Genomic DNA, 12,621 nt, shown 5'->3' with positions numbered 1-12,621 from the left:
CCCATCCCTCCGGTTACCTAACACCAACTCAGACCTGAGTCCAGAACAGACAAGACACAGCAGGCGGTAGCGGGGGTCCCTCGGGTAGGAGACGAGGAGACCCAGGTTCCCACTCCATTTAATCTATCTGCCCCCAGTACAGGCCTTTAACTTTGTCCTGCCCCTGGGAAAGTTACCTGAGTCCTTGGAATTCCCCGGAGAAGCACAGAAGCTCCCCAAAGGGGTATGCTCAGAAATAACTCAGCTCAGAAATAACTACTGCGTGGGCCTGAATTGGGAGTGTGGGAGAAGAGGAGACGGGAAGGAGCTGGTCAGCCCAGAGTACCCCACTCACCCACAGAGGTTTGAGGTCCAAGAGCTGGGCCTCAGTTACCCCTACCTAGACCCTCGGGGAGCATACCAAACAAAGATTAGCAAGAAAAGGAATCTGAGATGTTAGCATCACACCTGACACATTCGAGACAGCTTAATAAAAAGTTATGAAATGGCTCATTGAGTACTTATTGTACGCCAGGCATGTACTAAATGCTTTAAATGCAGAGTCATTTAATCCTCACAACAATCCTTTGAGGTGGGAACTGCTTTTAGGTCCATTTACAGATGGAGAAACAGGCTTAAAGAGGTAAAAGTGCCTTAGCAAGGCGGAACAGCTAGGAAATGGTTAGGGCTAGGATGGAAATCCTGAGCCCTGTACCCTCCAAAATGTCTGGGATTCTGGGGGCACAGAAGGGAGGAGAAATAGGGTACCGGTCACAAGCAGTACTTCTAAGGGTGCCTGAGTGTAAGGATGTTTCAGCCCACCTGGGTCAGCCACCTCTACTGTAGACCCCACCTCTGATGGGGGTGAGAGGGTGGGGACGGTAGGTAACCCATAGTATCCTGAGAGAGTGGAACCTCAGCCAGCCACCTTCAAGGAAGCAGAGTCTACTCTGGAGGAGGGACAGCAGAGTCCCTGAGGAATGGCCTCTGGGAACTGGGTGAGGCATGGAGAGAAACTGGGACAGCAAGAGGAGGCCTCTTGCCAGCAGTTCCGAGCTCCAGACCAGCCCCTGTACCACAGACATCACTAAGGAAATGGGTTCCTCTGAAGTTGCCATAGCAACTCCAGGCTCCAGCTGGGGCCTGGCAAAGACAGGCAGGAGAGGAAAAGGCAAGTCCAGGGCACAGGAGCACCTGGTTAATGCCAAGCAGATAAAGCAAGGGAGCCTCCTCTACCCCTGCTCAGATCTCTCCTCTGCCCACCACCAGCCATTCCAACCACCTTCCCCACACCAAGCCCCTTCCTTCTCCTCCATGATGGTACCTCCCCCACACACCCACACCCATCACAAATCAGGCCCATTGTCAGCTCCTCAAATGCCCCCAAAACGTCCATCACCAGCTACTTCCCTCTTCCACCATAGCTCTCCCTCTTGTATGTGTCAATCCCCAAATCTCCAAAAATGGCTCCAATGCCTCACTGCAACACCTCTGCTCCTTAACAACCCCTACCAGGACAGCCTTCAACCCCATCCTCCGGCACTTCCCACGAGATCACCACAGACACTCCGCTCCAGCATTCCGAGCCCTCTGCCTCCACCCCAGCCGCCTGTCTCCATGCCTCCCTGCCCTGACCCCCTACCTCCCCCACACCCCACATCCTCCTGCTTTCCCAGGCCCCTGGCCCCATCTGTCCCCTGACCACCTCGCTCTCTTCTCTCTCCTGGTTGCGCTCTCTCTTGCGCTCTCCTGCTCTCCCGGGAGCTGCCGTGGTTCCGTTCCTCCCAGAAAAAGGCCCACATGGGAACAGGAATGTGCAGAGAGATGAAAAGGCAGCAGCTGCTGAGACAGCAGGCACGGAGGGGGCCCCGAGGGGGGGGGGCAATCCTGGGGACAACTGGAGCCTGAATGGGCGAGGCAGGAGAGGGCCCCTGGGAAAGTGGAGATATTGCAGGAGACGAGGAAGGGACAGAGGGGTCTAGAGACCATGGAGATGGCATGGTGAGCCAGAACAGCAGGTGTGGGAGGGTGTGGGCAGTGATGGCACAGGGGACGGATGGAGCAGTGTGGGAAGATAGAGTGAATAGCTGTGGCCAGGAGTGGAAGCAATGAGGGGTGGAGAAGTGCACAGAGGGGCAGGTGGTGCTTGGGAGGGGCGGTGGTGGACGGAGCGGTGAGGGGCCAGGCAGGACGGCATGGTGAGGAAGGACAGTGCAGGCCCGTGTGAAGCTTTACTTACACGTGGATCGAGAGCGCCCGTCCTCTGTACAGACTGAACGCGCTGTCATACAGGTCACTGGCCACCGAAAGGCTATCCTCTGACCCCCAGCTTGCGCCCACCAGATTAGCTCGAGATGCCCGTACCAGCGGCTCCACCCCCAGGTGCCGTGGCCCGGCCCCGGCTGCCTGTGCTTGCCTTGGGCTGCCCGGGAGGCGGCGGGTGCCACCCCTGCTGCCCACTTCCTGCTCCAGGACCGTCTGCCCGCTGCCCCACCAGCTCACTTGCTCCTCAGAGGCGCCTGTCATGGAGGTCGGGGGTGTTTCCAGGGAGGTGCCCACCAGGGTATCGGAGCCCCCTAAAGAAAGGAACATGGTGAAACCCAGATATCTCTGGTAGAAAGCCCACCTTCCTGCTCTTTGAGCACCCCAGAGAGCTCACCTGTGGGGGTGCTGAAGGTCCTGTCATCCCGAAGCTCCAGGCGTTGGGTGCCCTGCACATCGCTGATGTCATCCTCACCTGCCTCGGAGTCTGGAGAAAGAGGGGTCTGTGTGGGCAGGGCCCTTCCCCCTCTCACTCCAACTCTTCTCCTTGCCACCCCTGGCCCCCCACCCCGCCGCAGCAGGCTCCATCTTACCACTGTGGGGCCTCTGGCACCTATCTTCTCTCTTCTGCTCCCCACATACCCCTGCCCATCCTGAACTGCTCAGGGTAACCCCCCCCCCCCCATGCCAGTTCCCTGGCTCCATCTCTGGGCCCCTGGCTACTCACCCTTGCCTCCCTGGTAGAGCCCTCAACTACCTACCATCCCCATCCCAACCACTTAATGAATTACCACGGCCTCAGCCCGTCCCCCCTCCCCTGTCAGTGGCAGCTTAAGTTCCCATGCAGCCCCCAAAAGAGCAAGGTCCTAGGTTCCAAGGCTCTAAATCCTGGGTTCCTGTACCCCAGGAACAAAGGGGAGTCACCTCAGAGTCGTACTGTCAGGGCACTCAGCCAACCGCAGGACCAGCCTGTCCTCCACCCCAAGCCAGCCGGAACACATCAGGGTGCAGCTGAGGCAGGGTGAGGAGAGGCCAGGTTGGGCAGGGAAGACAGGGGAGTGGAGGGCTAGGGCAGGAGCCAGTTTCCTACCGTAACTTTGCTTTCTGCAGGAGCGGAAAACTTCGCTTCCATAGGAGCAGCAGAAGAGAGACAGGGACAGACTGTTATCAGAGCGTTTGTGGGGCAGGGCATGGTGGGCAGGCAGCACAGAGGGCACCAGAGTACCCAGTGCCCAGAGGTGCCTTGTGGGGGCAGGGCAGGAGAGGGAGACACCTGGGATGGGCAAAGCATCTCTAGTTCTTGACTGCCTGCAAACGCCCAGTGTGCCCAGGGCTGGGAAGCCTGCGTCCTTTGACTGGCTATTCCAATTACCCCAGTTATTCTGTACCCTTGGCACTTTTACTAGTGTACTCACTGGTCACACACACGTACACACACATGCCTGCTTGTGCTCAGCCCAGCCACCCCCCATTAGGGGTCAGGCTCACCTGCCATTACAATATTTGCATTGTGCTTTGGCCTCTCCTTACAAACTACCCTCTCTCTTCTCCGTTCTGCATCATGATGTGACAGGCACCCTCCTCCCCATCCCTCTCGTCTACTGACTGGTCCTCAGAAATGCCCAGTGGGTAGGCTAAGATGAAAGTTTCCAGACTATCAGGTTCTGGGCCTCAGTTTCTCTATGAGGCCATGACAAGCAAGAGCCATGTACCAGTGGCCAAAGCATGGCAATGAGCTCATCCGCACTTGGCCCCATAGATGGAGAACAGTGAACCCATGGTGGGGTGTGTATGACTCTCCCACCCCCTTTGCTAGGTCCTCTCTCGGCTGCAGGGCACAGGGGGCCTTCTTGGGTGGGTAGGTGAGTATGGGTGTGTGCGTGTGTGTGGGGGGGGGGGTCCCACATCTCATGGGCTCTCTTCAGGGCCTGGGTGCCTCATGAAGGAACATGGACCAAGAGAAGGAGTGGGCATGGGTTAAAGCAGGAAGCCCACAGTCCACGCACCATGGGAGAGGCGGCTAAAGGCCCGGCGGGAGTGGCCGGTTTTCTGAAAGAGAAAAGCCAGAATGAGTTGTTGAGGGGAAGGCTCGCTGCTGACATCCCTATACCTCCTGTCCAAACATCTATATCAAACAGAAACTCATTCCAGGGGCCAGTGAGAGGGGGGTGCGGGGGGATGGACAGACACTGAAGGTGGCCAGCTTCCCCCATAGGGAATGTCTCCACTCTTCCTTGCCTGTCGGCCCACCCAGCTGGAACTCAGCTTGGCTCCAGGGAGGAGCAGGGGAGGAAGGACAGAGAGAGGACAGCAAGGCTGTGGGTCAAATGCTGGGACTCAAAACGGAGAGAGACTCGTGGGAGGGGGGACCTGAGCGACACCCCTAGAGTCAGAGGCTAGGAGATAGGATGGGGGCTGACTGACATGAAGGAAGAGATTGGGGGGGAGGGTTGCTTGGATGACTGGGATATGGAGGGATAAGGACACAGATTCTTGCCAACAGGAAGACAGATGCCTGGGGTAGCTGTCAAGAGGGCGAGGAGGGTGATGGGGGGCAGAGGGCAAGGCTCCCCAAAGGGCCGCGGCCTCAGGAATGCAGGAAGGAGGCCCGGGTACGCGAGGACAGGGCAGGGCTTGGGGAATTTATTGAACTCAGCGCGGATCCCTGTGCCTGGCTTCCAGGAGCTCCGGAAGATGGAGGGCTCCAGAATGGGGGGCTGGGGAAAGCCAGGTAGGGGCCAGGGCCCAGATTGACTAGAAGCTAGAGGAGGCGAGGTGGCCAAGACCAGTGGGCTCGCCACGAAAAAGGCAGCTGGAGACCTCCCCAGGTGGTCTCGGGGAATGCGGGCGATGGGGAGGGCTGCCCTTCCACACGGGGAGGGCAGAGGAGGGGGGCTGCGCGCTCAGATCACAGATCCGAGAGCCCCCATCCCCAGAGCTTGACCGGCCTGCGGCCTCCGCGGCCCGGGTGGGGCAGGCGAGACTCCAGCACCCCCTCCCCGGGCCCACCGCGGTGACCCGCCCTCCCTTCGGGGCGCCCAGCCCTTCCTGCTCCCTCCCAGCGCCGCCCGCCCCCGGAGCCCTCACCTGGAAACGCTTCTTCACCCACAGCTTCTTCATGGCGGGGGAGGGGGCCGGGCGGGCAGCCGGACGAGGAGGGGACGGGCGGGGGCGGGGCGGAGCCGGAGTCGGAGGCGGGGCCGGGGGCGAGCCGGGGAGCAGACGCTAGCCAGCTCTGGTGGAGGAAAGAGCCTCGGGGCAGCGGGAACCAAGGCGGGGGGTGGGGGTGGGGGGAGTGGGGAAGACGGCAGCGGCCTCGCCCAGGGCCCGCCCTTCTCTCTCCAGCTGGCACCCCACCTGGTGCCCCTTCCCTGCGTCCCCTGGGGCGGCTATCACCTGCTTCTCCGCACCCCCACCCCGCATCTGCCTCCCAGGCCCTGGACACATGGAGAAACTGAGGCACAGAAAGCGGTTCAATGGCCCCCATGAAAGATCGGGCCACTCTTCCATTGGCGGCCCTACACGACCTCTCAGCTACCCCCTTCCGACTCTCGCGGGACCGCTCTGGAAGGTCAGAGCATCTCGACTTGCTCACTCAACAAACATGCGCACACGGACCCTGTGCCAAGCGGTACCCTACTCGCCTGTGGCCACAGCACCAGGTGGGGGCGCCTAGGTCGTACACAAGGCAAGGTTCCTCGTGGGTGAGGGCTACCTGCTGACATGGCCCCAGACTCTAAAAACCCCCAGTCCTCTCAGGAAAGCCAAAGAGGGCTCTTGAGTTTCTTGATGGTAGGTACTTTATGCCTGCACCCTACCACACACACATGCACACGCACGCGCACACAAACAAGCTAAGGTGCCAAGAGGTTTCCCCTATTATTCATAAATAGGACCTACCGTCTCACTCACAGGTGAGCATACTCACTAAACTTTCTTCGTTCTCCCATTCAGCATCATGCACACTTTGCCTACACAAAACTCTGCTACCCACCTAATTACTATAACTGTTTCTTAATCATGCATGTACTAAGTGCCAAGCACTTTATAAATGTTACCTCATTCACAACAAACCCTTGAGCTTGAAACCTTTATGAGCATTGCTAGCTCCATTTAACCTACAAGATTAAGGCTCAGAAAAGTCCTATAACTTAGCCAAAGCCACACAGGTTGTGTGTCTCCATGTGTCCCCCAGATCCAAATTTCCATCCCAACAATCATAAGTAGTGCCAATCCTGGTTTCTGAGATGTGACTATGGAATCGTTATCATTAACACTACTGCATGTTTATTATGCACCTAGCATCATGTTAAGCACTTTATGTGAAAAAACTCATTTAACCCTCACAACAAGGAGGGAGACTGAGGCTAAGAGAGATTACTTGTCCAAAGTCACACTGCCAATAACTGACAGAGCCAGGATTCTAACCCAGACCCTCTAACTGAGTCAGTGACCACTATGTCATAAGCCTCACATGCTGATTAGTCAGTAGGTTCCCTAACTTTATTTCTTGAAAGCATGGGTCCAAAATAAATATAGAGCCAACTGATGAGTTTTGTTCAGCCTGCATAATACATATTTTAGGTCGGCAAGCATGCTTAAGTTCAGCCACTGACAACAGAACCTTGCTCATTATCAGTTTCTACTTGGCTCTGGAAGTTATTTGAGTTTGTGGGCCCTTTATGTTAAAGTTTAAAGTCATGTCTTATACATTCTGGGTACAGGCAGGTGATCCCGTTTCCCAGACGCCCAGGAGGCAAATGTTGCACATACAGACACATGCATGGGGCGATGTGCATTAGGAGGGTACACATGTGTCCATATCAGTTCCAACCAGAGAACCCTGAACACCCACAGGCGCTTTCCCTGCCCACCCCCAAACACGCCCACTCACAGATCGGAGAACTGAGTGAGGAGACGGGGTAACTTGAGCCCCTGTTCTCCAGGAGAATCCGAGGGGCTGGCACATTCCATAGCAAAAATAACCAATGAGCAGCGGGCGTGAGTGACGGGACAGCTGGGCCCAGGAGAGGCCAGTGGGATTCTGTGTTCCTGCTCTGGGCCTGCTCTGCTCACCCCCACAAGGCTGACCTGGGGCATGCTTGCTGGGTAGGCGCAATGTTGCCCCGTGTTCCCTCCATGGCTGAAGCACTGTGCCCCCCTTCACTTCCCCAAACCTCAACTTCTAATTCCTTCACAGCCAGCATGTTCCCTCCCAGAGAAAACCCAGGTCGTCATGCCCTGCCTGCTCTCTCATGCAGACGCTCTCTGAACCAGGTACCCCCTCTCCTCTTCTCTCTGCCTCCACACTTTCATGCCTAGGTTCAGTTTACCCCTTGCCTTCTTTTCCTTGCCCTGAGTTTGAAATCTTTCTGAGCCCTGTATTTCTAACACCCTATATGATTTTTGTTCATTTATTATGTTTATGGAATGTTGTCTGTCTTTCCCCACTGATATGTAATCTCTAGAAGGACGGGCATTTTGGTCTCTACCCCCTTCCTATACCATGTATCCCAAGCACCGAAAACAGTGACTGGCACACGGTAGCCACTCGATAAACATGGCAGGGGGATACAGAGCTGGGAGTGGAGAGGATGAGGGGTGGTGGGGATGGGGCAGCTCATTCATCCAGCCTTCCTCCCTTCTCTGTCTTGACCCAGACCTTTTCAGAGAAACAGCCAGAGAAGTTACCATCTCGCATTCCACTCCGAAGTTGACTGGGAGGGCCTGCCTTGCTTCAGGAAAGCTTCAGGCTGATTTCAAGGCCTCTCTGCTCTTCTCTTTCTTTCTTCCCAGAGCACCTCACTGCTCCCACTCTGGCCCCTCTTCCTCTCCTGATTAGGACCTGGCATGAATGGATGGAGACACTCTCCATACTCATTCCCAACTCCATCCACACTAGTTCCCTCCTGGCTTTTCATCCAGACATTCCAAATTCCAGGTGAAGAATATGACAACTGCAGAATATATCTCAATGCAGGTCCTGGTGTATTCCCCACCTTGCCTAAACTGGCCCTTTCTCCCTGTCCCTAACCTTTCCTCCCCGTGCTTTGAAGTCCCTCCACCCCGACATGGTTCACTACCATCTGTTGACCTTGGGCCCTTGTGATTAACACCAGATTCTTCCAGACCCTGGCTATGAAACTTCCAGCTAAACAGTGAGCATCTTCAACTCCTCCTTACTTGCTGCCCCTTAGTGCAGGCCTTCCTTTCTAGCCACATGCCCCAAGTTTTGAGAGTGGCACTCACTCTGTTCCCTGGATTTTCACAGGACTCCTCAACCCATGCAGATGGAAGCCTGGTCTTTTGGAAGAGAGGAATGACTGCCTGTCTTGGAGACTGGGCCAGAAGATGACTTTGGGGACGTTGACAGAAGGGTGGTTATGATGACAGAGCCTTGCCTTAGTCTCCCCACATTCCTCTTTCTGAGGACAGGCGATGTGGACCTAGACCCAGAGACCTGGCTTTCATATCTGGCTCTGCCCCCTCACTAGCCATGAGGCCTTGGGTAAATCCCCTCTTCGAGCCTCCGTTTTCTTGTGTGTGTATCATAACAGAAACCTAGGGTTAGGCAATTAAATAACGAAATAAGATAAGGTGCTTTATACATATTACGTCTCCTGCATTTCCACCATCTTCACTGTTCCTATTCTTTCCTCATTTCTGTGCCCTAAATCCCACCCTTCCGTTTCTTCTCTTTCAAACTTTCCAGCTTGCAGCTCACTTGTCTTCTCAAGGGCCCAGCCTCCCAAACTATGCCAATAGCCCTCCATTCTTGAGCTAACATCTCAGGCTTCAAGAGTGCCAGGAATCTCAGCATCAACTCCATGTTGCTGAGCCAGACAGCAGTCCCAGCCAGGACACTGCCTCCTTCCCTCTGAAGCCAGGTCCTGGCTGGGCTTCCTCGAGAACCCTGAAGTCCTTCCACTGTTGATCCCAAGCAAGAAAGTTTTCCACGAATAAGTCTGAGCAATGCTGAGCTGCTTGCCCAGCTGCCCCTGACCAGAACTTGTCATTGGGCAGGGACTGATGGGGGCGGGGCAGCAATAGGAAGAGGAAGAAGACAGACTCAGTCAGTCCCTAACATGACCAAAGCAAAGCCCCTCCCTCCCTCTAGTCCTATAGGGAGGGGTGTAGCAGTTAAGCATAGGGTTCTTTGCTGTGGAACAGAGGCTTCCATCCCTGCTCTGCCACCTTCTATCTGTACAACAGGACCTGTCACTTAATCTCTCCGCACCTCAGTTTCCCCAGGGTTACTGTGGGACTTAAATGATATGTCAAAGGATATGACAGCATATTGACTGCCACACCATTGCATAGTAGCTATTCATACTATTATAAATTGCTAATGAGAATTATTATCTATAAATAATAATTATAAGGCTGCTCTTGCGGTAGAGGTTTTACAGGTAGGGAAAAGTTCTGAAATGTGACTTGCCGCAGCCTGACCCTCTTCCTGTTTAGCGTGACTGTCAAAAGGCCCCAACTCCAATACCACAGACCCCAGGTCCTTTCCTTTCCCACATGCGGTTCCAGCCAAACAGCCTGGAGACCATCACCCTGGCCTCCACTTAGGTATGTCAGCCAGGGCTCACTCTGTTGGCATGCCACCCAGATGGCAAAGGGGCTTAGAAGACAGCCCTGCCTCGAAGGGGGGAACTCTAGTACCCTCTCGCTCTGCCCATTGTGGGGGACTAGGGCAGACTAGGAGGCTCTTGTCTTCAGAAAGGCCAGGCCTGGGCTACTCTCCATACAATGGACAGCTCCCCCTCACTTTCTCGCTCCTATAGAACTCAGTGAGTAGTAAAAAGCTTCCAGAGTCGAAACCAGGAGGACTGGAGAACTGGAGGACTGGGCTCTGAATTCTGGGGTGGCAATAACTAGCTGTATGTCTTTGGGCAGATCTCCCTCTGCTCTGGACCACAGTGTCCTCACCTGTAAAGGAAGCATCTGGACTTCACTTCCTGTGGTCCTTTCCAACTCTAAACAAGCTTTGTGACCCCCCTGCTCCTCAGCCTTGCCTTTCCCTTCCCTCATATCTCTCTCTCCAGAGCTGTGGTCTCATCACTCTGTTCTGCCCTTTGATTTATGTGCTGTGCTTAGTCCCCTTAGGAGGCCAGAGCGACAGTCCCCAAGGAGCCCGATCCTTCCCCTGCTCAGAGCTCTGCCAGGATAGGCCCCATCCTCTGACTCAAGGCTGGGAAAGCCTGTACCTGGCCAAGTACAAGGCCAACCAAGAGAAGTCAGCTTTGTCCCTCTCTGCCCCAGGCTTGGCCACAGGACCTCCAAGGAACCAGTCGTTGAAGAGGATAGGAGGGTGGGCTGGGTGGGGATCCGGAGAGATCAGACGGGGAGGCTGAGCCCTCAGCTCCGTTTCTTGTAGGGCTGCACCTTAGCAACTTCTGTCCCCTCCAGCTACTGAGGTGCTTCATTCCTGTGCCTCCCTCTCAGCCCCCAGGCATGTGTCTCCACACAGAATCACCCAGCTGGAGTGAGAATTCCCTCTTGACAATACCCAGGACATGCTCAGGGACCCCCAAGCTCTTTGCCACCTCCCCTAACTGCAGCCTATTTCCTCAGAATTGTTTCTCAAGGCTCAGTCAGCCCAAGGTTCTCTGCCTTTGGCCTAGAGGAGGTCAAAAAGGAAGCCCAAATGTGGCCCCAAGGAGAACAGGCCCTGGCCAGGCACACACAGAGCCTGAGCACTAAGCCCAGCCTCAGACCCCTCTCCCTCCTCGGACCACCATCCTTCCCTTCACACAGGGGACTAGCGTTCTACACCTAAATAGGCAGGGTCCCTGGCACCCACCTGAGCATCCTCTTTCCACAACCTACAAACCTTAGCTAGATATGGCCAGCCCATGCATGGGCTTTCCACACCGACTGACTCCACAAACTCCTGTCCCTCATCTGCCTGTACCGCCCGACCCCACCACAGACGACACACACATACACACACAAGAATAAGCACACGCTGGCATCTGGATTCTCAGGTGCCCTCCTCCTTACACACCTGCGAGCCCCCAGCCTTAGCTCTACATCCTGATGTCCTAAACCTCATTTATTCATACTTGCCCACCCACTGGCCTCTCCCAAACAGCCTGGTGCCGACCATACCAACCTGCCCCAGCAACAGAGTGGGAGGAGCTCCGACCTATCCTCTCAACATTGCAGTGGGACCAGGGGGGTTGGCTCTGGCCTTCAGATATGCACACACCTGTCAGGGGCTGGTCGGGAGTTACAAGTCTAAGTTACTGGAGCTGATGAAGATGATTTTCCACCAGTGGCCTCTTGCTACAGGGAAACTAGGAAGGTGTCCATTATGAAATCCCCAGAGGGATCTGAGTGGGACTCAGGCTTTGCTTTCGCAATGGTGACACTTGACCTCTGACCTTCCTGTGGGGAGTTTCTCTACCTTGATACCCTTTTCCCTGCCTTTTCCTCCTGGTGGGCACTTCTGGGTCAATGCAGCTGAGAAGCCGAAGCCCCCGGGAAGAAGTCTGGATGAATCCACGTGGCCTGGCAGCCCCTTCTCTACCTCTGGTCACCGCACGCAGCCCCCACCTTCCCATTACCTCGGACCTCCAGCACTGTGACAACGGCCTCACAGCAGGCCTGGCCCCGCTCGTTCTGGGCCCTGCAGCTGTACGTGCCGGCGTCCTGCATCCCACAGCTCCGCAGCCACAGGCAGCTGGGCTCGGGGGCCGGCGGAGGCAGGAGCTGCCCGTCTCGGAACCAGCTGAGGCTGGGCTGGGGCGTCCCGCTCACCACCACCCGCAGCCGCACGTCGCAGCCCACAAACACGGCCGCGTCCTTCAGGGGCCGAAGGAAGACTGGCGCCCCCGCCACGGCCCCTCCGCTGGCCCCCACCTTGGCCCTCTTCGGGGGCACCCCGGGGCTGGGGGGTGCCCTCGTGCCCGCCTCCTCGGCTCGCATGCCCCGGGATTTCTGCATGGCTGCGCTGGGGGACGCTGGAACTGACGGCCACAGGGGCACCCGGGCGATGGTGCCCTGGAAGATGAGCCTTGGGGGCCGGCGCCCTGCCTCTCTGCTGCCCGCCCGCCTTCAGCCTGTGCTACCCAGAAGGTCACCAGGGCGGCCTGCTGGCAATTGCTCCTCGGGGGCTATTTTTAGGCCCCCCGGCTCCAGTTTCGAGGGAGCTGTGGAGGGAGGGGGCAGCAGAGGAGGGGACTTGAACTCCACTCTGCTCCTTCCCTGCCTCCAGGAGCCCCCATGCACCCCGCCCCCCCCCCCCCAAGCTGAACCGATTTTCAGCTCCTTCCCCCATGGTGTGTGTGTGCACCCAAGCCCACTCCCGGAGAAGTCGGGTTACCCATGGGCTCAATCCCTTTTCCTTTCCTCCCTCCTCTCAGGCTCCTA

At 56.5% G+C, this 12,621-nt stretch overlaps 1 protein-coding gene across 1 annotated transcript in view; it reads right to left on the bottom strand.

The window, feature by feature from the left end:
* The window catches only part of SPEG (striated muscle enriched protein kinase), a 57,793-nt gene extending 45,465 nt beyond the window's left edge, over positions 1 to 12,328 (bottom strand). The window contains exons 1-4 of the mRNA XM_090284425.1: positions 11,817 to 12,328; positions 3,332 to 3,361; positions 2,639 to 2,728; positions 2,219 to 2,555 (exon numbers count right to left, since the gene is read on the bottom strand). Coding sequence (XP_090140551.1) covers positions 2,219 to 2,555; positions 2,639 to 2,728; positions 3,332 to 3,361; positions 11,817 to 12,195 — 836 coding nt within the window. The 5' untranslated portion in view covers positions 12,196 to 12,328. The remainder of the gene's footprint in view (positions 1 to 2,218; positions 2,556 to 2,638; positions 2,729 to 3,331; positions 3,362 to 11,816) is intronic.
* Positions 12,329 to 12,621: the final 293 nt, after the last annotated feature.

This window comes from Furipterus horrens, unplaced genomic scaffold (assembly GCF_987537825.1).
Source record: "Furipterus horrens unplaced genomic scaffold, mFurHor1.1.pri manual_scaffold_1, whole genome shotgun sequence".
Classification (NCBI taxonomy): Eukaryota; Metazoa; Chordata; class Mammalia; order Chiroptera; family Furipteridae; genus Furipterus; species Furipterus horrens.
This window is presented reverse-complemented; position numbering and strand designations above follow the sequence as displayed.